Here is a 24,855-nt window from a genome sequence, read left to right as displayed (position 1 = left end):
CTGAAGATTTAGAGAAGCAAGTTATAGAGCACTTAGTCCACACACTGAAAAATGAAAGAGAATGGAGGAAAAACCCGAGCCTTCTGAGCATGTACTGGGCGGGAGACACCGAGGCCCCGTGCTGGGGTGGGAGGCCAGGTGCTCTGGAGTGTCCCGGACACCTGCCAGGCTCTGCTGGGGCTGTGCCACTTTACACAAAGCCCCAGACATGAGGAGCCTTCCGTGCTGTCCCATATTCGGCATTTCCATGCGCGTTTCATGCCATCTCATTCTCGGAGCTTACTGATGATTTCTGGTCCTGCACCATAACCCCTAGGCTCATAGATGTCCTGAGCAAGGGTACACGGAGGGATGCAGGTGTGCACCTGCGGGGAGCTCTTGCGATGGGAGGAAGATCTGAGGTGTGTGGCATTAAGTTGATCACAGCAGGCTCAGGATTGAAGAAGTGGTTTTGCACCTGCAAAGTGTTTCAAGGAATTCCTCACAGGCTTATTTACCTCTGACGTCCAGGATCTCAAGTCAGGACAGCATGTTAACTTCTTGCCAAAAGTCTCTTTACCTCCACCTGTTGGATTTTTCACCTGTGGGAATGAAACGGCTGTAATGGAGGTTGACGGGAAAAAAAGTTTTGCATGTGTGCGTGTTTTATAACCAAGTCTGCTGCAGCCATGGCGTAAACTAGGAATTCTGATTTCTTTTTGTGGACATGGTGTGGGCACAGGTCACAGAGAGGCACCATGGAAAAATCTGGATTGTCTTCAGGATTGGAATCGAGCGTGAAGAAGAGGTGGGAGGACGTGCACAGGCTGAGAGGAGACGATCAGATTGAGGGGGGTTCAGGGCTTGCAGATGTGTGGAGCCAGAGCTGAGAAATGAGACGTAAAGCTGGTGAGGGCCCGACTGTTGGGGGACCGTGAGGGTCCAGTGTGGCAGGAGTTTGTTCTGATGCACGATGGACAGAGGCCGCTGGTCAGGGCAGATGGCATGTTACAGCATCCCCAGGGAAGGGGGCTTCTGCGGCAGTTTGGTGTGGAATGGAGTCTGGGGGAGGCCAGCATGAGATGTGAGGCCCGAAGTGGAGGCTGGTGTGAAGGGAACAGGGAAGGGGAGGAACAGAAAGACAGGACCCTCAGCTCTCAGAGGCCAGGAGAGGACGAGGAGCTGGCCATCCTAGTGGAAGGACTGAAATAACTTTTGGGAATGGGAGCTTAAATTTGGTTCAGCAAAGCAAACCATAGTTAATACAAGAATTCCTTATTTCTGGGAGGAGGTACTAGCGATGTCTTCGATTTTTCCTTTTTAAAAGGTTGACATTAGAATACAGAGTATTTTAGTTAGCAGGACCCTGTCTGCCAGCGTTGTCGACTTAAACCACTTTGTTGGAGCAAAAATCCTAACGATGCCTCTGAGACTTTGCTGCTCAGAATGTGATTCGGGGCCCATGAGCATCATTTAGGGGCTTGTTAAAATGTGCGACCTCAGGCCTCACCCCAGACCACCCGAATGAGAATCTGCATTTTACTTAACAAGGCAGGATTTGAATGCAGAGTAAAGCTTGAGAAGCCCTGTTCCAGCATGCTGTCTTCCTGTGACTTTTAAAACAAATTTTACAACTGAAAACATTTTTATGGGACTTCCCTGGCCGTCCAGTGGTTAAGGCTCCGAGCTTCCAATGCAGGGGGCCCAGGTTTGATTCCTGGTCGGGAAACTACGATCCCACATGCTGCGCAGCAGGGCCAAAAAACAAACAGACAGAATTTTTTTGATATATTAAGTTTTGTTTACTGAAAGGTTGTAATAAATGCCAAGAATACCATTTAAAAAGTGCTTATAGGCTCCCCTGTAGAATTGATGATTTGGCAATAAATATGCATTTGTTCGCTGTCAGTCTTCGCACTCCAGAACATCACCGTCATGCAAAGGGTCTTATTTCAGTGCCTGGAATAGTGTTTGGCGCATATAGGTGCTCAAAAGATATTTGTAATATTTTGAGTAAGTAAATGGATGAAAATTAATTAAATATTAGTATTTTATGTTACCTTTAGATGAACATTTTAAAACTATGCCTTATGGTGATTAAATTAAAAACTTTTCAGATTGTAAAGGAGATAAATGCTTATTTATTGACAATTGGAAAGGAAAAGTAGAAAGAAGAAAAATCACTCTTTACTCCCACTACCCATAGGTAAGATTTCAAAATATCTCCTTTTGTAAATGTTTTTGCATAGTTTGTCGTACTGCACATACTACTTTGTATTCTGCTTTTTCATTTATGACAGAGTAACTGATTTATTGCATGATTACTGCATGCCAGGCTTCAAACAAGGCATTTTAGGTACTTTTCTCGTTTACTTATTATACCCATATAGAGCAGTAGACAGTTGACTCTTGAATGATGTGGGTTTGACCCACGTGGGTCCATTGATATGAATTTTTTTCAATAAATACAGTACCTGAATTTTCATTTTACAGACCTTTAAATATGCGGAAATGTTTGTGTTCAATTAGAGATCACAGTATGTTGAATCAAAAGAACTAGGGTTGAGTCCTCATTCTAGTCAAACTCTTTTAGTTTCTTGCCCTCGAGTGAGTCATTTATCAATTTCTTTGTTTCTGAGGCAGAGAGAGCAGTACTCGGATTTTTGACTGCACAGAGGGTGAGCACCTCTAACCCCCCTGTTGTTCAAGGGTCAACTGTAATTACATCAGATTTTCAAATGAGGAAACACAGGCTGAGAGTTTGTAGCTTGATTATGGTCACAGTCAGTTCACAATCAAGCTGAGGTTTTAACTCAGGGCCATTTCCTAGAGCCCATGCTTTGTCAAACACATGGGAGCAAGCACTTCCTTATTTATACTTTTCGGGGGTAAAATAATATTTTGCTAGGTAAATATATCAATTTGTCTAACTGTCTTCATTCTAGCATAATGAACATCTTTGAGTAGAAATAATTTTCTGCATTTCATTTTTCTTCAGGTAGATTCTTAGAAATAATTTTAAGTCTCTTAAAAGATCAGTAGAAAAATATAGAACTTTCCAAAAGGTTTGCACCAATTTTCATTCCCATCAGTCACTGTTAAGTGTTGTGTATTTGAGTGCACGTGGGCAAAGTAATATGTCAGCTATGCTTCCTCAGAAAAAAAATCCATTTAAATGTGTTCTCCTTTTGTTTTAAAATAACCTATTTGACTTTCATGTCACATAATTTACTGAACTATTTAGCTGTCTCTAAATATCAGCTTCTTATTATATAGAGTTTTAGCAGGACATTCATGCTGCTCTGCTGAAAACCTTATTAGTTTAATAAAGCCCACAGTTGAATCAGATGGATATTTACATTGATTTATATTTTCTTAAGTTGAGAATTCTTTTCATAAATCGTTTTTTATGGTTATAAAATGTATTCAACTTTATATTTAATATCACTTTTTTCTTAAAAATCGTCATCCATATCCGTCTTAGACTATGGTATAGTATTTCTTTTCTTTTCTCCTTCCCTCTCTTCCTCCCTCCTTCCCTCTCTTCCTTTTTTATTTCTTCCTGTAGCAGAGGGGCAGATGGTGTACAGAGAGGAAAGCCTGTGTGTGTTTTAACCACAACAACAGCAAAACCAACCAAACTCTCACTTATATGAGGCTTTATTTGATACTTTGATAAAACTACTGAAGAAGGAAATAAATATCACCCACTGTTAATATTTGGAATCATAAGAGATCATTATAAAATATAATGGCTCTGTATTGGAGACGGGACCTACAGAGGAAGAGAGAAAGTGTATGAAAATGGAACACCATTTTATTAATTTAGCCATGTTTATTTGATACATTGCTGTTTTTTTTTTTTTTGAGATGATCATATGGTTTTTATTCTTCAATTTGTTAATGTGGTGTATCACACGGAGTCGTCTGTGAATATTGACAAAATCCTTATATCCCTGGGATAAATCCCACTTGATCATGGTGTGTAATCCTTTTAATGTATTGGTGGATTCAGATATTTAGTATTTTGTTGAGGATTTTTGTGTCTACGTTCATCAGTGATATTGGCCTGTAATTTTCTTTTTTCGCGGTATCTTTGTCTGGTTTTGGTATCAGGGTGATGGTGGCCTCATAGAATGAGTTTGGGAGTGTTCTTTCGTCTGCAATTTTTGGGAATAGTTTCAGAAGGACAGGTGTTAAGTCTTCTCTAAATCTTTGAGAGAACTTGCCCGTGAAGCCATCTGGTCCTGGACTTCTGTTTGTTGGAAGTTTTTAAATCACTGTTTCAATTTCAGTGCTTGTGATTGGTCTGTTCATGTTTTTCTGTTTCTTCCTGGTTCAGTCTTGGAAGATTGTACCTTTCTAAGAATTTGTCCATTTCTTCTAGGTTGTCCATTTTATTGGCATATAGTTGCTTGTAGTAATCTCTTATTCCTGTTTTTATCTGTTGTGTAGCTTTCCCAAATATCAGCACAGCATTTTTAATCTGGTGAAAAATGTTTTCATTCTGTTTTGAATAGAATCTCTTGTAGATGATTTTGTACTCTGATAGTGCCTCTACTAGAGTAGAAATAAAAAAAATAACATTATAGTTTAATAACTTGTGTGAGGCTAATAAACCAGTGAATTTAGAAAACAAATACATGTACTTTGCAAAATGTTATGAAGTTTTGCAATTTTGAAGTACTTGATAAACTGTAAGACATAATACATAATTGCACAAGCAGTTAAGGGCTTGTGAGAGTGAATTGATTTTCTTAAAGTTAATTAAGTACCCTATTCTGACTTCCTTAAACAAATGAGGCGTTTTTACATACTGCCCTTTTTCATTTATGCAAGGCTGCACACAGCCTGAAGGCAGTCATGCCAGTGTGAGTAGGAAATTAAAGGGCTTTGCCATTCTGATTTGAATTACTTGTTTTAAAAAGAATGATGTGATAAACATTTGAATTACATATAAAGTTTTGGTTAAAAGAGGCACCCTTTTTTCTACCTCTCTTCTTCTGGAATAGCAATTAGTTTTAGTGTAACTTCATTTGAGTAAACATTGCTTTCTTGCTTTCTTTTTGTGCACTATAATCCTGTTTGTTAAAAAAAAATCATCACAGGAATTATCTTTTAAGATACTACTTTCATGGGAAGGATCAGTGATTGCTGTTTTGAGTTTGGTTTTGTCTTAAGTGGGCTTTTCAAATGCAGGGAGTCCTTTTGGGGCTTTGGTTGACTATAAGTATGTGGGTAAAAAATAGATTTGTATTTCCTATTGTAGACTATATTCTTAGTGAAAACCACATGTAGTTATTTAAATTTCAAATTGTTAAAAATTAAATACAATTATAATATGACCATATCAGTACATGATTATGTAGTTCTTAAGATTTTTGCCAGCTCAAGAGAAAATTTATAATTAAGTAATAAAAGGAGTCTTAGTTTCAGAATCTGCCTTTATAATGTCACCATAAATAACTTTTAGAGTCCTAAAGGTGAACAGTTCAAGATATATACTTGTAGAGCAATGTTTTAAGGAGAGCTAACGATAAAGGCAGGAAATCATTTTAAGCATCTTGTATATTCCAGAGACTATGCAAGTATTAATCCCGTTGTCAGCAGTAGCTTCTTAGGTATGGTCTACACTTTTCTTTCGTAGACCAGTCCATTATTTGTTACCCTCATTCAGTAAATACGTATATTTTACCTCCTGTATGCCAGCCGTGGTTTAATAAATTTCTTCACTTAGTAAAACAGCTTGACAACATGGAAGGAAATACACAGTTTCACCCTTCACATAACTCAACACACAGATGCCACTTTCTCTGCCTTTTAGTTATTCTTTTCCTTGTTTGCACTCACTCCTCCACTCAGTCACTCCTTCACTCGGTCAGTCACTCCTTCACTCAGTCACTCAGTCTGTCACTTACTCTGCCACTCACTCATTTATTCAATAACAGATGAATGGCGTTCTAGATGGAAGCCCCATGTTAGGCACCATTCGGTGGGAAAAGCAGTGCTACTGTGTGAGTAGCATTCTAAAGGGCAAAGGCTAAGGAGTAGCGCAGGCCCAGAGAAGGGCTCCAGCCTGACCTGAGGGACCAGGAAGGGTGGTCTGGAGCCAGCACCTTTTGGACCAAAGCCCGGAGGATTTACAGGATCCATTGAGGAAAGGGATGGTCAGGGAACCCTGTGTGCCAAAGCCCACAGCAAGAGAGCATGATATTCCCTTCTCATTGTTTTTATCATGATTTGGAAATTTTGTAGGTTAGAGTAAAAATGGAAAAAACCCCGGAAACTTTAAAAAATTGGCCCTGCTTTTGTCTCAAGACAGACTTTTTATGTAGATGTTTTACTTTCTAAATATCACCATGCTGCATAGTCTGTCATATTCATTAGACCAGTGAATTCTAACTCAAGTAATCCTTTGGAAGTTAAAAGATGGGGGACTCGGGGCCAGACTGTTTTCCTTGGCTTTCACTTTGCTTTCTGGGTCTTTCCTCATCTCCCTCCTCACAGGCCTGGCCTGTGTAGGGGTACTGGGCCCACCTGGGACTCTGGGAGGGTAGCCCTCCACTCCCCAGCCTCCCGGGCCAGGCCAAGCACTCTGTGGCTTCTGTCCCGTTCACCATTTCTCTTCTGTAGTTGTTTCCCAAATCTCCCTCCACCCCAATTCTAAGACATACCCCTGAATCTGCCAGCTCTTCCTTTGCAGGATACCAGAGATGAGCCTAAGAAGTGAAGTCCCGTTTTTTTTTTTTTTTTTATAGCAGTATTTTTCTTTTCTTAACAAAAATTGTATACATTTAAGGTGTACAACATGATGATTTGATAGACGTGCATAGTGAAATGTTTACTACAGTCAAGCTAATTAATGTATCATCTCCTCAGAGTTAATCTTTTTGCACAGTTAATCCTCATGTGTGTGTGATGAGAGAGCTTGAAATCTACACTCTTATAAAATTTCCAGTATTTAAACAGTATTCTTTTTTTTTTTTTTTTTTTTTGAGAGAGCGGAAAGGGTTTTATTTTTCTTTTTTTTTTTTTTTTTAACATCTTTATTGGGGTATAATTGCTTTACAATGGTGTGTTAGTTTCTGCTTTATAACAAAGTGAATCAGTCATACATAAACATATGTTCCCATATGTCTTTCCTCTTTGAAGTCCCGTTTTTGCCACGCGATTGTAGAACCAGTCTGTATTTTAAATTACCGCAGTGGCTTTGAGGGGTATCTTGCCATGTGCAGGGGATGCATTCTTAATGCAGGGACGTCCTAGAAATGCATCCATTGAAACGGTTGTGCATGGGAAGTTTCCATGCGACAGTTATCCATAGGAAGTCAGGTTCAAGGGCCCAGTTATTTCTTCAGTGGTGCGGAGAGGGGCTCATTAGTTGTATTAACCTGTAGATAACTACTACCTCAAGCTGTGGGGAGAGACAGACCACCCAGGCTCCTGCTGCTTCTGCCTCTATGTGGGGAGGAGTTCCAGAGTCTCAGCCTGCCCCCCAGAAGTCCCTACTGTAAGCTGATGGCTTCACTGCTTCCAGTGAGAGGCTTTCATGGCTTCTTGGCACTGGGCAGTGAATGACAAGGTTATTTTCTGATAAGAAGCAAGGCCACATCACAAGCAGTCCATGTAACAAAAGCAAGCAGCCACTGCAGTGGCTGTGAGTGCAAACATTGCTGAACACACAACTCCCTGGGGACTGGTGGCCTTCCTGGCCTGGGGATACCCCTAAGCTGAGTGGGGTGCCCCTGGGGCTGGCTGGTGAAACACTAGAGACTCTAAAATCCGTAAGAAGGATGGGTACATGATAAACACAAGTCCGAACCCTGGACCTGTTCCAAACACTCGTAAATCAAGTCATAAACTGAATGACTGCCATGATCCATGTTTTTAGACACATGCTGTCCTTGAGATAAAGCGTTGCCCGAGGATCACACTTTGAATTGTGTCTGAAAAGTAAGAATAGAGCCTTTCTATGAAATTCACCACTGCTATCTTCTGATCAAGGAAACAAGCATGTTTATTTTTCTTAGTGAAAGCAGAGTTTTTAATGGGCTCAAGCTGATGATCTCATTTCTGGGAATTTTTTGGAACCTGTGGAGGATGATCCATCAGATGAAGTGTCATGAAGTGTAGACTTCGTAGGAGATGGGTGGTTGGTTTATTAGACAGATGTGGATTCGGCCAGTTATCTGCTAGGTTCTGTCCTATGAGGTCAGGATAGTGGCACTCGGCAAAGGTGGGGTCCCAACCTTGGGGAGCTTTCATTTATTCAAACAAGTAAATGAATAATGAGATAAATATCAAACAGTAAGCATTCTGCAGAGACTTAAAATATAGAGATGCAATAGAGAGTGGTTAAAGGCTTATTAATATATTCTTTTTAGAAACACAAGAGAAGATGGAAGTCAAAGTTGGCAAGTAGCCCTTGTTAGATTTCATCAGATCCAATATTCGAGGAAGCCTCGTTCATCCATGAAAAGTATGGTGGCAGAGGATGACTTTGAATAAAATCGACCGTCTACCCACTTTCTGTCACCATTTATTACTGCAATGTTTCTAGCAGCCAAACTGGACTGTGTAGGCTCCATGAAGAGCTATGAGTGTTTCTCTTTGTATCTCCAGTGCATAGCACAGTGCCTGCTGTATACTTTATCATCAGCATATATAATTTGTACAGATGAATGAAACAACTTATTAGAGTTTTTCCTATAATACCATGTATAAAAGAGGTCACTTTTCATTTACTTTCTTTTAAACTGCAGAATGTTATCTGGTTATGACTTGGGTATATGATTTTCAAATTAAAGATCTGTTTGTTTGTTTTTTTTTAAAAAAGAAAAGTATAGTTTTCTCCTGGATAACTTTGTTGATGGAAACAAAGAGCAGCCTGGAAAACCCCCCATTATTTCTCTGATAGTAAATTGTATTGCTTTTGTTGGGCCTGATTTCTTAATCACTCTCCTAATCATTTGACTTGGATAAACTCGACACTTCAGTCCTTCCCTGTGTAGGCTCAGAGGTGGCTGTGCGCTATGGGAAGCTGCTTTAAAATTGGAAATTTATCATGGAGAAGTAGAAGATGTGGAGCAGTGGAGTGCATGGACCTGGGTACCTAACTCTTAAATCTGTTTGGGAGGATGATACTTGGTGAATGCTAAGTGAATAGATCCACTGGGATTCCTATGGAAGTGATTGTTTCTAGAAAAAACATACTGAATTTTATGTTCCAATTTGTAACAAGCCCAAAGGGAACATTCCACTGATGCTCTCCAATCATATACGTGACCTAGGGATGCTGTATATAATACGTAAAAGAAGCATTTGTAGTACTTTTTAACTAAGATGCTTTCAGAATAATTAGATTTTCCTTTTGAAAAATATTCTTAACTATTATAAATTATGTCAAGAAAAATCACTTCACATTTTATTTTCCTCGGCTACCATCTGAGGGAGTAGGGAACTTTTCTTTCTACACTTATGGTCTGGAGTTTTCCTTCATCGCTTCTGAGGACGCTTATCCTTTTCTGCACACGGCAGATGCTCTCTTTAACCATGTTTGTTGAATGCGTGGTGCAAGAACGAGGTGCTGAGAACGTTGCTGTTCTTCCTTGCTTTCACTGTGTGAGGAGAGAGAAAACTTTCCGTCTCTTTAGTCAGTGAGTGAGAAGAATTTTATGCTCTTCGGCTCAGGGAGGCCAGACATACTAGTCTGTATTATTGCTGCAACATCTTCAGATTAGGGTTGAAGCCTCCAAGTAGCTCACTGGGAGAGTTTCCCATTTCTGAGTAGTGTTTAAAAAAAGAAAAAAAAAAGATCAATATATTTGGAAAACAGAAGTCATCGCAGAAGAATCACGTTCATCTTACCTGTTGATAGCACAGTGTACTCAAAGTTAGAGAACTTGAAACACGGGACAGTGAAAATTGAGCCAATTGTTCAGGACCCACAAGTACAAATCAAGTGAGGTCTGCATTCAGGTGGTTGGCATCCCCTGCAATTTAAACATTTCAAGGCTTAATCTAGGTAATAGTGACTTCATGTTTTAGATTTTAACTTCGGTTTTATTAAACTCCTTACTATAGAGCTTTTTATTTATTATTTTTCTTAGCAGTGTAGGGAGGAGTTAGCTAGGTAGAGGGAAGAGTTCACTATTAAAAATGAAAACAATTTTTAATAAGATAATTAGTTCAAATAGCAAGAAAATGTGTGGTTCTTTTTGATGTCCTACTGGCTTCCTCTCTCATTTTGAAAGGGATGCATTTAAAATCTTATTTACAAGGCTTCTATAGGTAATATAAAAAGCAATGCCCAAATCATTTGCATTTGTTTTTGGAAAATCAGACCGTTTGGGGAGTAACCTCATATATTAAGTGTCTTTCTTTCCTTCTTTTGGGGCATTTCTCTATCAGCCTTTTGTTAATGGTGCTCTGAGCCACAGCGGGGCACAGCTAGTCGCTAAGTGGGTAACTCACTGCCACGTAAGCAGGCTTTGACTATTTTGCTATGGAGTCGCCCCATTATTCTGTTTGATTGGCTGGATGATATATTCTGTTGAGAAATTGTGTCAAAGCAACAACTGAATCACGGGGAGTATTTAGAACAAGTAAATTGACTTAAATGATGCACTTTTCTCTCTAAAAGATGTCTGAATGTAGAGAGAATGTCTATGGTGACATTATTGAGGCAGAGATGATTAGTAGTGTAGCTTCAGTCGTGACTGTTTATTCCGCCATGTACACACATTTATCATTGACAAAATCACCTTTAATCTTATTGCCCCTCACAACAAATATTCATTTTTTTATTGTCTATACATATTGGAACAGAGTATACACAGAGCTTTTGTTTTCATATTAAATTCTGTCAGGGATTTTTCTAGGTTATAATATTCCATCTGTTTTTTTTTTTTTTTTGCGGTATGCGGGCGTCTCACTGTTGTGGCCTCTCCCGTTGCGGAGCACAGGCTCAGCGGCCATGGCTCACGGGCCCAGCCGCTGCGGCATGTGGGATCCTCCCGGACCAGGGCATGAACCCGTGACCCCTGCATTGGCAAGCGGACTCTCAACCACTGCGCCACCAGGGAAGCCCTCCATCTGGTTTTGTTAATGAGTCATTTTTTCTATTGTAGACTGCTTTCCATTTTCAAAAAATTTTCAATTGTAAAATATACATAACAAAGTTTACTATCTTAACCATTGTTAGGAGTACAGTTGAGTGTGTAGTACCTTCACAGTTGGTGTGCATTCCATAACTCTTTTCAGCTTGCAGAACTGAAACTTTATATCCCTTAAACAACAACAGCTCATTCTCTCCTCCCCTGCAGGCCCTGGCAGCCATGCTACTTCCTATCTCTAAATTCGATTGCTCTAGGTACCTCATGTGGAATCATACAATACTTTTCTTTTTGTAACTGGCTTATTTCACTTAGCATAATGTCCTTCCTCAAGGTTCACTCATGTTGCAGCATGTGTCAGAATTCCCTTCCTTTTTAAGGCCGGATAATATTTCATTGTATATATACACCACGTTTTGTTTATCCGTTTATCCATCGATGGACACTCGGGTTGCTTCCACCTTTTGGTTATTATGAATAATGCTGCTAGAATATGGGTGTACAAAAATCTGTTTGAGTTCCTGGTTTCAGTTCTTTTGGGTATATACCCGTAAGTGGAATTACTGGGTCATATGGTAATCCTACTTCTCATTTTTTTGTGGAGCCATTATACTGATTTCCATAGTGGCTACATCATTTTACATTCCCACCAACAGTGCACAGTGATTCTGATTTCTCCATATCCTTGCCAACACTTGTGTATTTTCTGCTATTTTGATAGTATCCATTCTAATGGGTGTGATGTGGCATCTCGTGGCTTTGATTGGCATTTCCCTAATGATTAGTGATGTTAAGCATCTTTTCATGTGCTTACTGGCTCTTGTGTGTCATCTTTGGAGAAATATCTGTTCATGTCCTTTACCCACTTTTTAATCAGGTTGTTTGCTTTTTTTGTTGACTTGCAGGAGTTCTTTATATAATCTGGGCATTAACTCTTTTTTTCAGGTGTGATTTGCAAATATTTTCTGCCATTCCATAGGTTGCCTTTTCACTTTGTTGATTATATCTCTTGCACAGGAATGTTTTATTTTAAACATTTAGGTAGTCCAACTTACCTATTTTTACTTTTGTTGCCTGTGCTTTGGTGTCATAGCAAAGAAATCATTGCCAAATCCAATGTCATGAAGCTTTTCCTCTATGTAGACAGTTGGTTTTTTAAACCCAGGTTTTCCTTATTCCGGATAATGGTGCAGTGAATGGCTTCATGGACTTAGCTTTTTTCTTCTGTTGACATTATTTTACTTTACTTTTAGAAAGAAAAGTGAAATACTGGATCATTTTAGTCTCTTTAAAGCCCATTTTTGGAAGTATTAGGCAGAGCAGAGGATATCACTTGTCCTGTTAGCAAAAGTTGTTTCTGAAGGAATGGTGTGAGGCTTCTGGAGAAGCATTTAATGATGCCTTGATCGGTGATTGTACGAAGTTGACCCCCGTGATCCTCTGGGACCGTGATTTTTAAAACAGCATGGGTCACAGAAAGGGCACAGGCCTTTTAAGAGCAGTCAGGGTAGGGAGTGTGAATTTAGGTGACTGTTTCTTCAGTCCTCAGCTTCGAGATCTCAGGGCTGCAATGAGATGAGGTGACTACCATGGACTGATTAGGGTCACATGGCCCTGGATTTCCTTGGTAATATACATGTCCAGCCTCCCCACACATTTGAAGGGGAGAAAAGTCAACATTATATGAATATAGAACATTTTCAGAAAAATGGAAAATGCCACTCTGTTTGGGGGATAAAATTACATTTGAAGAAACATGTTTGGTTAGGGACTGTCTTCTTGTAATTATGCCCATTTATTTAATGGAAAACTATTCCTTTGAGAATCAAATGTGTTTGATTTCCTCCCACAGTATTTTAAGAAACAAAATCTTCATCAGTCCAATTTTTAATCTGCTGGAGAAGCTTTGTTTTTTAAAATTTCCATGGCGATGTTCATAAATTGAGAAAAAGACCATCCATTGCTTCTTTGTATTTTCAAATTTTCCTACCTTTGGGACAGTTTTCATACAGAGAGAAAATTTTAAGCCATTTCATTACTGGTGTTTCATTTTCAAAAAGCAGACTATGGCAGTGACCATTAGAGTCCTTCTCATCAAGGGATTTTAAAAGACATCATCTTTGGGGAGCATTTTTTTTTTTTTTTTTTTTTTTTACGGCATGCGGGCCTCTCACTGTTGTGGCCTCTCCCGTTGCGGAGCACAGGCTCCGGACGCGCAGGCTCAGCGGCCATGGCTCACGGGCCCAGCCGCTCCACGGCATGTGGGATCTTCCCGGACCGGGGCACGAACCCGTGTCCCCTGCATCGGCAGACGGACTCTCAACCACTGCGCCACCAGGGAAGCCCTCTGGTCACTTTTAATTCTCCTATCTCAAATTGTTATTATTTATTATTATTATTTTTTATTTTTATTTTTTTTTGCGGTACGCGGGCCTCTCACTGTTGTGGCCTCTCCCCTTGCGGAGCACAGGCTCCGGACGCGCAGGCTCAGCGGCCATGGCTCACGGGCCCAGCCACAATGTGGCATGTGGGATCTTCCCGGACCGGGCATGAACCTGTGTCCCCTGCATCAGCAGGTGGACTCTCAACCACTGCACCACCAGGGAAGCCCTCAAATTATTTTTGAAACAGATCTCAGTCATCATTTTATTTGTAAATGCTATCATATACACCTCTAAAAAAAATAGTCCTTAAAATGTAGTATAATACCGCTTCTGTACCTAAACAATTAATATTAATTCACTAATATAATCAAATACCCATCAGTGATCATTTATCTGATTTAATTTTTCTTTTTAATTTTTTCTTTTTCATAAGGAAAAACTTTCTGTATAAGACTGTATACATATGTAAATATCACAGTTTAACTACTTACAACCAGATAAAGGATATTTCCAACATTCCAGCATCCTTCCTTGGGCTCCCAGTATCCCCCCAATGGTACCAGTGTTCTGAACTCTGTCATCATTAGTGATCAGAATAGTGGTTTTGAGCTTCATATAAATGGAATCATTCGGTATAACTCTTGTGTATCTGGCTTCCTTCACTCAACATTACGTCTATGAGATTAATTCATGCTTTTGCATTTAGCAGTAGTTCTTTTTCATAGCTATGAACTATTTCACTGAGTGAATATGCTGCAATTATTTGATCTGCTCTACTGTTGATGGACATTGGAATTGTTTCCAGTTAGAGGCTACTAAGGATAAGACTATTAAAAACCATGCATGTCTTTTAGGGGCATAATAATTCAATTCTGTTGTACATATTTACTTAGGAGTGAAGTTACTAAATCGTCGATTGGCATGTGCTCAGTAGATCGGGCACGTGGATGAGTTTTAGTAGAGCAGGTGCACAGCTTTAGTAGATTCTGCTAAGCAGCGTTTGAGACTCAGTTACTCCACAGCCTCGTTACCACTTGGTATTATGAATCCTTGTAACTGTGGCCAGTCTGAGAAGCATATAGTGGTGCCTCATTTTGGTTTTAGTTTGTATTTCCCTGATAATGAGTGCTTTTCAGTACTTCTTAATATGCTTATTAACTTTTGGATGTCCTCTCTTGTTAAGTGCCTATTAAGACTTTTGTCCTTTTTTTTTTTTTTTTGCTGGGTTGCCAGTCATTTTGTACCGATTCATGGGTGTTCTTTATGTATTCTCAAGATGAGCTCTTTGTTTGATATGTGTATTTGCCTTTTTCAGTCTCTTATGAGTGACCAGGAATGCTTAATTTTAATTAAGTTTTGATATTGGGTAATGTAGGCCTCCAGCTTTGTTGGTCTTCTTTAAATTTGATTTGGCCATTCTAAGTATTTTGCTTTTCCATGTAGATTTTAGAATCAACCTGTCAACACACACACACACACACACACACACACACACACACACACACACACACACACAGGGATTTTGCTTGAGATTGCATTGGAGCTACAGTGCAGTTTAAAGAGAAGATAATATCTCAGCAGTAATGAGTCTTCCAATCCATAAGAATTGTATATCTCGTTATTTAGGTTACTGGTTCACAACCAGGGTTGATTTTGCCCCAGTAGGACATTTGGCAGTGTCTAGAGACATTTTGGTGGTCACACCTTGCCGGGGGTGGGGTGGGCGGAGGCAGTGGCTTGTGCTCCTGTCATCATGCAGGTAGAGGACAGAGATGCTACTCAACATCCTACAGTGCACAGTGCAGCCCACCCCCACACCCAGCAAAATTATCTGGCCCCAAATATTAAGAATGCCACTGTTGCAAGATGCTGATTTAGAGTTTTCATTTTCCTTAGTAATGTCTTGAGTTTTCAGTGAAGCAGTGTTGCACATTTTTGTGAGTTATCCTTAGCTGTTAATATTTTCGTGCTATTGTGAATGATAATTTTTAAAGTTTCACTTTCTAATTGTTGCTAGTGTATATATGTGTTTATGTATATGTGTGTAGTTACCTGTAGGATGTTTGTTGTTTTATGTCTCTTATGTCCCAGTTGTTTTATATATATTTTACAAGCTCCCTTTCAGTCTCTTTTGACCCTTACATTTTTTTATTGTTGTTGAAGAAACTAGCATCTTTGTCCTGTAGAATCTCCCACAGCTTGGATTTTGCTGATGGTGTGAGTTTAATATTGTCCCCTGTCTTTATGATCACTGTCTGTATCCATTAATTGATTAGGAGCAGCTACAAAACAAGATACTCTGATTCTGTCATTTGCTTTTCATTTATTAGCCCAGGACATTTCTGTAAAGAGACCCACCCCACATCTGATTGGTTACTCTGAGTTTATAGAGAAAAGGTGTGGTAAATGCTATTCTTTCCCCCTTTTTTAACAGTTTTCAAAATAATGAATTGGTTCTCTAGGATCCTCCATAGGCAACCAGTGAGTTGTTGAGTTGTTTTTTAACTAAAAAGTATCGCTATGAATTTAGTTTTAAATTATTTGATATTTCAAGCCATTGCTGTTTTTACCTCATTGGTGGTCAAATTGTTACATCTTTGGCTTGAACCTCTTCAAGAGCCTAATGTAGTTTTTAAACTTCCTTGCTTTCTGTTATAACACAATATTCAAGGCTGTTGAACATTTCTTGCCCCTGAGCTTGAATTAGCCATCTCTTTGTGGATCTTTGACTTAATGTATTTAGAGAGGGTGCCGGACCATGCTGAATATTACTGGGTGGTCATTGTTTCTAGGCTTTGAATTACCTTTATCCTTTCTCCTGTGCACAAAATCCTTGGTTTCAAAAAACACCAACGTGGGCTTCCCTGGTGGCGCAGTGGTTGAGAGTCTGCCTGCCGATGCAGGGGACACGGGTTCGTGCCCCGGTCCAGGAAGATCCCACATGGCGTGGAGCGGCTGGGCCCGTGAGCCATGGCCGCTGAGCCTGTGCGTCCGGAGCCTGTGCTCCGCAACGGGAGGGGCCACAGTGGTGGGAGGCCCGCGTACCGCAAAAAAACAAAAACAAAACAAAAAAACCCCACCAACGTAATTAGGCATTGTTTTATCACAAACTACATACCCAACAGCTGTAGAATAATGGTACCAACTTGACTGGTAAAAATATGATTACTGAAAACAAAAATTTTTTTTGCAATCTTTTGGGGTCTTTTTAAGGGTATTTCATAATAGGGATGTGCTGTCAGATTACTGTACTTTAAAGTCGTTTGGAATACTTCTACCCTGTGTGGTTACTTTACCAATTGGGTTGGCATTTAGGTACATGTAATTCACTTTACATTTGAATGTTTAGGGATCGCATTATTAAAATTTGATATTATGACATACAATATTTACATGGTTCCAAAGTCAGATTTACAAAACAAGAGGTATATACAAAGAAGGTTCGTTTCTATCCTTGTTTCTTCTTCCCTATCGCTCCCTCACTTTGTAGGTATCCGTTAAAAAACATGTTTATGGGTTAACTTACCATTATTTTTTTTTCGATATCGCATGTATGTATATGGATTTAGATCCTCCCTTCTTCTAAATAAGTGAGGTTTTCACGATGTGGTCTATTTCACTTGCCCCCCACCTCCTTTATGTAACTTCTTGTATTTAGAAAGGTTTGTCTTTTGGTTCTAATGCTTACCTTTATACTCAACCTTTACCTGATACCTCGCTCCCCGCCTCCACCCTTGTGCTGGTCATTGGTTCCCAGTGTGAGCCTCTTCCTTCTCCGCCGTCTGCATCGGTGTTGAAGTAATGATCTCCCCAGCATCAGTGTTGAAGTAATGATCCTTGTACTCTTTGGAAACATTCCCAAATCTCCAAATTGAATATGTTTTATGTGGAAACACGTGTGTGGGCTGCAATTGATTTAGAGGAGGTGAGTTAATGTAGGATCACCTGGGTCATGTTGAGTTAAAAAAAATAAAATCAGGTGAAGGAAGCAAGTGAACCTTGTTAGATGAAGCTCTTACAGCACCAGGTAACATGCAGCACGAGGATTCCTGCTTCCCTGTCAGTTCATTATCGAGTGGCTAATGCACCCAGGTGCCCTGGGGTTTATGGAGACAGTACCTCAAGGAGGGAAAAATGTTTCTCTTGGGCTGATTTGTCACTTAAATGAGAAGATAGTATGTGAAGTACTAAGGGCTAGGCGAGGGCACCATGAATCGTTAATAGCCTGGGCTCTCAGAAACCTAATTTTAGTCCAGAACAAGAAGCAAATGTAGCAACACTAGGCCCTCGATTCAGCATCTTTTCATTTCTCAGATGGCTAATGGCTAAGGTGTAAGCGCAGAGCGGGCAAAGACGGGGAAGCTGGGCTGATCAGCTCTTGATTGAAACGTTCCTGAAAGGCGGAGCTCTTTCATTCCTTCACTGATTCATGTTTGTTGGATGCCTGCTGTGTGTAAGGAATAATGGTGAGGGAGAAGAGGCAGAAAAGAGCATTCTAGAGGGGACCTTCATACACAACCCAGGTTATAATGTAGCGGGTAGAAGCCTGTAATGGCACGTCCGGGGAGAGCCCTGGAGTGGAGAACTGACGTCTGATCAGGTGCAGAGTTGGGAGGATGGAGCCTGGGCTGCGTGCTTGCGGAGGTGCTGTTGGAGCTGGTTCACGGGTGTGAGTGCTGGTGTGGGATTCTTCACCCGTCACGACACCTTCCTAATTCTTGGAGGTTTAATATGCATTGGGGGTAAACAAGCTCTTCTTCACTGTAGAATTTGAGTAGGTCCCAAGCAGATGGAAAAAAATTGTAGCAGAGGGTTAACATTCCAAATCATTTTAGTTCCTGATCCCCGCCCCTGCCCCCAACATAACCCCCACCATAACCCCCACCATCCAAGAGGAAAACGGATGTGCATCCCACTTGACCCTGCAGTGCTACCTCTAGCAGCTTATCCCAAAAATACATTTGGACTCCTTGCAAATTACATGTACAAAGATGTTCATCTGAGCGTGCGGTATATGTGTGTACGTACGTATGCATATATCCATCTAAATGTACACTCTCTTCTTCCCATACACACCTCCACCAAATACATACATGGTCACCTTGGACTTAAACTAAATTTCCAGTAGGGGATTGACTAAATACATTGTTCTTGGCTTTTTTTAAAATAATGACCATATATTACTTACATAATAACAAAAGCAGTACAATTATTTTTAAGAAGGCAGTTACAACTTGCTTTCCCTTTTAATGCCATCTACAGAGACTTGGATTTTTGTACTGGTTGTGAATTTGAAGCAGAATGTTTGTATTTTTATATTCTTTGAATTAGTATTACTTTGACTTGGCTTCGTATTTTTGGTTTACATATAAAATTGGATAATGATTGTGTATTACAACAGGGTGATGACTGACTCCAGGGAGGTATTCTTAAAGTTCTTTGGATGGGATAAATGAGTTTGCCAGGTCTGGCTTAGTGGTAAAACCCTTTAATCTACTCTGAAAATAATACTTAGTTTATGTGTGGAAAGTTTTGAACATGTTTTGCATTTAAAAAATGAATATTAATATCATGATGTCACTTGTATGTGGAATCTAAAAAACGATACAAATGAACTTATTTGCAAAAGAGAAATAGACTCACAGACATAGAAAACAAATTTATGGCTACCAAATGGGGAAGGGGGGGGATAAATCAGGAATTTGGGATTAACAGATACATACTACTACATATAAAATAGATAATAACAAGGACTTGTATAGCACAGGGAACTATATTCAAAAAAAATTGTAGCAGAGGGTTAACATTCCAAATCATTTGAGTTCCTGATCCCCGCCCTTGCCCCCAACATAACCCCCACCATCCAAGAGGAAAACGGATGTGCATCCCACTTGACCCTGCAGTGTTACCTCTAGCACTACCTCTAGCATCTACAAGATATATTCAATATCTTGTAATAACCTATACTGGAAAACAATCTGAAAAAGAATATACATAGAAGTGAATCACTTTGCTGTACACCTGAAACATTGTAAATCAACTATACTTCAATTTTTAAAATTTATAAAAATTAAACAAAAAATGAATATTGGACTTCCCTGGTGGTCTAGTCGTTAAGACTCTGCACTTCCACTGCCCGGGCTGTGGGTTCAATCCCTGGTCGGGGAACTAAGATCCCACATGTGGTGTGCACAAAAAAATAAATAAAAATTAAAAGAATATTAATCATCTTCCTTTAGCCACGTGTTTTCAGATGTTGGATTGGTTTACTAAAGCAATGTCAATTATAATGTGACTTTCTTGTTCTCCTTGCTTTGAAGAATCAGGTGTCGGGGGAGGTTCTATCCTGGTGGACAGACCTGTGAACTTCTTGCCTGTTTTACTTTTTTCTTAGGGTAATTTAATTGGCTTGAAGACCTTAACAACTTCTGTCCAATTATTGGGAATATATAGTGATCCCGATATGTCAAATGCTTTTAAAATAAAATTTCACAATAAAAATTATTTTGTTTTCTTAACAGAAATCGTAGCCCATTAATGAGTTTTGGAGCCAGCTTTGTCAGTTTTTTGGTAAGTTTATGTGGGAAGAGGTTTTGGTGGGAGGGAAACAAATACATAATGTATGTCTTTTAGTGGTTACCTGCTGTAGAGATACACTATTGTAGAAGATCTTTTACAGTTTAAAACTGGAATAAAATTTTTGCCTATTAACCAACACTTATGAGATACCCTTCCCTAATTTTAAAGATTAAATGCTTATATCTTCTAGAGCATTATATTTTTTCCAACCAAAATCCTTTTTAAAATAAAAATATAATTGAAAGACCTTTCCAAAAATTAAAAATGCATTAGAGTTGAAAAGAAAAAAAAAGTCAGACTTTGGATAATAAAGGTTTGCTTTAAAATTATTGAATAAATGTGGATCAGAAGACAGGTTAAATTAGCAGATTTAAAGTTTATCGGTTACTTTTGCATTTTTGAATATTAATATTTAGGAATTGAGAGAATAGGTTGCAGTTAGGTTTTAAAATAAATTGGGCAATGTAGAAAATTGGATGCCTTTAATTAGGTCCTTCCAAGAACCTGGTGTCCTGTCTCTGCCCTTGTAGCCTGTTCATCTCAGAAACCTCAGTTCTTCTGGGAGAAAGTAGCAGATTTTCATCAGAGAAGGGATGATTTTTTTTAAAACATCTTTATTGGAGTATAATTGCTTTACAATGGTGTGTTAGTTTCTGCTGTATAACGAAGTGAATCAGCTATACGTATACATATATCCCCATATCCCCTCCCTCTTGTGCCTCCCTCCCACCCTCCCTATCCCTCCCCTCTTGGTGGTCACAAAGCAAGGGATCATTTCTACCAGTCAAATGTGACCTGAAAAAATCTACCAGGATCAGGTGCTTGGAAACAAGCTGTCAGTGGAATTTTTCACTGGGGACAATAAAAAATGAGTTCCTTAAAAGTGAGCCCATTGGAACTGCTGTCCCTGAAAAGATTGATAATTGATAATTTTCAAAGTAGTACCTACTAGCTGATGTTTCATTAGCGTTTTGTGCTGTCCTTGATGAACCCAGGGATCCATGCGTGGGTAGAAAGTGCTTTCAGTGAGGCTCTGTTCTAAAAACTGAATTAAGTGGACCAGTCAGAAATCGTATAATTTTTTTGTTACTGTGTTTAATAACAAAAAAAAATGTAGAACAGTGATTGCAAGGACATTTGTTACCATACATTTTTTCATGCTGGTGTAATAGAGGTATGTTCTTATTTCATATTGAGATTATAGTTTGTTTTTTTTTAATGAATAGGGTATGCTGTAACATTCTGATTCTTTTACTGTCAATAAATCATTTAGATGGTTTTCCCCCCTAGTTTGGAGTTGTGTTGTAATAAATTGGCCTAAATTTTCAGACACTTACTGATTCATTCTTTCCTTATTTCTTTCTTGGAAGAATGCCATGATGACATTTGAGGAAGAAAAAATGCAGTTGGCATGTGATGACTTAAAAACCACAGAAAAGCTGTGTGAAAGTGAAGAGGTTGGAGTCATTGAAACAATCAAGAATAAAATTAAGAAGAATGTAAGTACTATGTCTTTAAGTTATGAACTATGTGCTGCTTACTTAGAACATTGTTTATTTACTCGGTTTTTGGTGTTTAGAACATGGCTAAAGCACTAAATGTTTCTTACAGCTTTTGATTATGTAAAGCGTGTTTCTTAAAGCAATAGAACCCCCTTTCATCATTAGAGCTTTTCAGTGCATATTCTTTTGGTATCTTAAAATTATCTTCTTCCACAGTGGACCATGCTGCAAGGGCTTTTGTAGGTTTTCATGTATGTATTTCAGATATGTTGCATTGGCATAATTCAGGAATTTAGCTGTTACCTCCTTTTAAAGCCCAGGGCCCCCCAGCCTTTGGTTATAAATAAAGTCACAATGATATCATAATCCACTTTTCCTGATTTTTCTTTCACCTTTCAGTGCAAAAGTTCTAGACTTTGAGAGGCATCCTCCTACCTCTGATGTTTCTGGAGCACCCAGGGGAGTCACATGTGTCACTTGTTTAGTTGACAAACCAGTCTGTCGGTTACAGTCAGGAAAAGTCACCTGTCATTTCTGCTCCTTTATGTCACTCCAGGTGGTTTCACCTCTGCTCTTGCTTATGGTGTCAGCCATGTGGAAGCCACTGATGGGCCCAGAGTACTGTCTCCTGACACTCCAGAAGAGCCACAGTTCTCCTTGATTTCTCGTTTCTCCAAACTGTACATCAGTCAGTGACCAAGTCCCGTTGACTCTTTGTTAAATACGTCCTGAATTCATCTACTTTCCCTGCCAATGCACTGGGCCAGCCACTATCTCCACTTGCCTAAGACAAACCCTCACTGGCGTTTCTGCCTCCAGTCTCACTGTTCTGTAATTCTTCTCCAAAATACAGTCACTAAGATGCGAATTATACATCGCTGATTTCATTTTCAGTGTCCCCGCCCCCTACCACTGCCATTGCACTAAAATCCAAACTCCTTAATGTAGCTGACTTGTCACTGACTTCTCCTCTACCTGGAACATTCGTCTGCCTCTTGACCTGGTTCATATCCATTCTTTAGTTCCTCCTAGATGTCATTTTCTCCAGAGACTCTTGTCTGAGCCCCCAAGCCTATTAGTATGTCTCCTACAGGTTCCCATAGTTCCTTGTACTTCATCCTTCAGAGAATTTACTGCATTACATGGATGTCAGTGTTCCCTCATTAGACTGTAAGCTAATTTACATGTCTGTGCTCAGTATCTAGTACCAGGCCCAGCACATATGTTAGTAATCAACATTTGTAATGGGTCCTTGCAATTTAAAAAGCATTTTCACATACAGTATCTCATTAGCCCTTCCAACAGCCTTGCAGAGTAGATGTTCTTACAAGCAGAGAAAACAGAAGCATCAATAGATTGACATTTGCTTAAGCAAACAGGGTAATGGGTGCTGGAACTAGATGAGGAACAACAGTGACCATGGTGAATTCTGCTAATCTAGAAAAAAGAGAAGCCAGCCATTTTGTCATGTACACTATGTATACTTTTGTCATATTTGGAAAAATCCTGTCATTTCTTATATCACTGTGAAAGCATATGAAAACTAACCTATTTTGTTCAAGTTTAAGAACGCACTGTTACATTTCAGAGCGAATTTTCTTCGTTTAGCATTCTTTACGATGAAAACCAAAATCTTATTAAAAAGTAGGGTTTTTGGGTTTTACTTTTTCATATTTTATAGAGGTAGTCAACTTTAGAGATTATGACTTAAATTTCAAGTTCAATTTGTAACTCATTCAAAGATAATTTTTAATTCCAGGGTGTTTTCTCCTTAACTAACATGTAATCAGTTTGCAACCCTCACATCTCGGTTGTGTGCACCAAAGGAATGAACCCTAATACTATAGGTCCTTTCTGAAGGCAGATGGCTGCAAAGTGGCTTTTTGGGTTGTTTACCTGGGGCAATGTTTTGTACCTTCAGTGATTTTTTATTTTGGATAAGTAAGAACTTACGTTGTTTTCAAAAAGGTAAAACTCCAAAGTTGTGTGTGGGCTTTCATGTTTCCCATGAACTCAGTGTCTGTAATTTAGAGTATGTGTCTTTGAGTTCCAAGCCTCTTCATCAATGTATTGTTAACAAAATAAAGCTGGACTTAATGGGGAAGGATAGAACTACCAGGCTCAGAGTGTAAATTTGGTCTTGGATTTCAGCAACTGCTGTTTCACACTCCCTGCGTGAAATTATTTTGCACAATAAAGTAATAGTTGTTTGGAAGGAATATTGTTCTTGGGTGTGATTTATTGGTGTGTACTTTCTTCCCACCCAACAGGTTGATGTCCGAAAATCCACCCCCTCTATGGTTGACCGGCTTCAGAGGCAGATAATCATAGCTGACTGTCAAGTTTACTTGGCTGTGCTCTCGTTTGTAAAGCAAGAATTGTCAGGTATGCTGAAGCATTGTTTTTAATGGCTTTTGCTATCCAGTGGACACAATTGGTAATACCTTTTATTAATTAATTAATTAATTTATTAAGAATGCCTCATATTTCAGTCTTTGAAAACATGTAGCATCTCTTTGGGGCGTGATCCTGATTTATTACTTGAGAAATTAAAACCACAAGTGCTTAATGTGTGTTTAGTAGAGAAGTTTTAGTTCCAAAATCTGTTTCGTCCTCTTGTATCCAGATAGTCTGTCATACTTAGAGATATTACCAGTGCCTTAGATTGATAGATTGATGGTTTTTTTTTTCTTGTGGGAATCAAGTTGTGATAATAACCCTTTAAAGTGAAATATAACCAGTTTAAGTTACTCAGAAAATTGTTATTGAAGGCCTGAGTGCGTACTAAAGACTTGCTAAGGTACTTGAATGACTTACATTTTAACAACCCTTAATGAGGAATATAAACTGATTTCTTACTTAGTTTGCCCAGGACAGATGTTTTCCAGGATTTTGTAGCTTTAATATCTTGAGTGGCATAGACTGGAATTGAGGCTCTCAGAGCTCGCTGTAAGGTTCACTTTGACACTAATTCTTCCTTTTATGTGGTTTTATGTCTCTGATGCTGATGGCAGAAACCTGCCTCTTTGGTAGATAGGATTTACTTGAAAGAGTGAAAATTCAAAAAGGAAATTGACTAAAATTCACACTGAGAAAAGCATTTTCTTCCAAACCTGAGATGAAAAAGGGTATGTTCCTGCTAAGTCATAACATACACTTTGCTTTCTGGATTACCGGCAGCCAATTTTCCTGTCCCTTTTTTTTCTTTCTTGTCTCTCTCTGTCTCCATCTCATACTTGAGGTTTCTTTGTTTCTTCTCTTTGGCTCAAGTCAGAAGTAGAATTAACTTTTATTGTG

At 39.2% G+C, this 24,855-nt stretch overlaps 1 protein-coding gene and 1 long non-coding RNA gene across 4 annotated transcripts in view; one reads left to right on the top strand and one right to left on the bottom strand.

Moving 5' to 3' along the window:
* The window catches only part of TTC39C (tetratricopeptide repeat domain 39C), a 101,464-nt gene that overhangs the window by 28,908 nt on the left and 47,701 nt on the right, over nucleotides 1-24,855 (top strand). For all 3 annotated transcript variants that reach the window (XM_067699483.1, XM_067699484.1, XM_067699485.1), the window contains exons 2-4: nucleotides 19,999-20,047; nucleotides 21,427-21,555; nucleotides 23,829-23,943. In XM_067699483.1, the coding sequence (XP_067555584.1) occupies nucleotides 19,999-20,047; nucleotides 21,427-21,555; nucleotides 23,829-23,943 (293 nt within the window). The remainder of the gene's footprint in view (nucleotides 1-19,998; nucleotides 20,048-21,426; nucleotides 21,556-23,828; nucleotides 23,944-24,855) is intronic.
* Nucleotides 9,377-12,221, bottom strand: LOC137203401 (uncharacterized). Its single transcript, XR_010933082.1, has 2 exons — nucleotides 9,847-12,221; nucleotides 9,377-9,761 (listed from the first exon to the last, which is right to left on the bottom strand). It is a non-coding gene; the product is annotated as an uncharacterized lncRNA (long non-coding RNA).

This window comes from Pseudorca crassidens, chromosome 12 (genome assembly GCF_039906515.1).
Source record: "Pseudorca crassidens isolate mPseCra1 chromosome 12, mPseCra1.hap1, whole genome shotgun sequence".
NCBI classification, from domain to species: domain Eukaryota; kingdom Metazoa; phylum Chordata; class Mammalia; order Artiodactyla; family Delphinidae; genus Pseudorca; species Pseudorca crassidens.
This window is presented reverse-complemented; position numbering and strand designations above follow the sequence as displayed.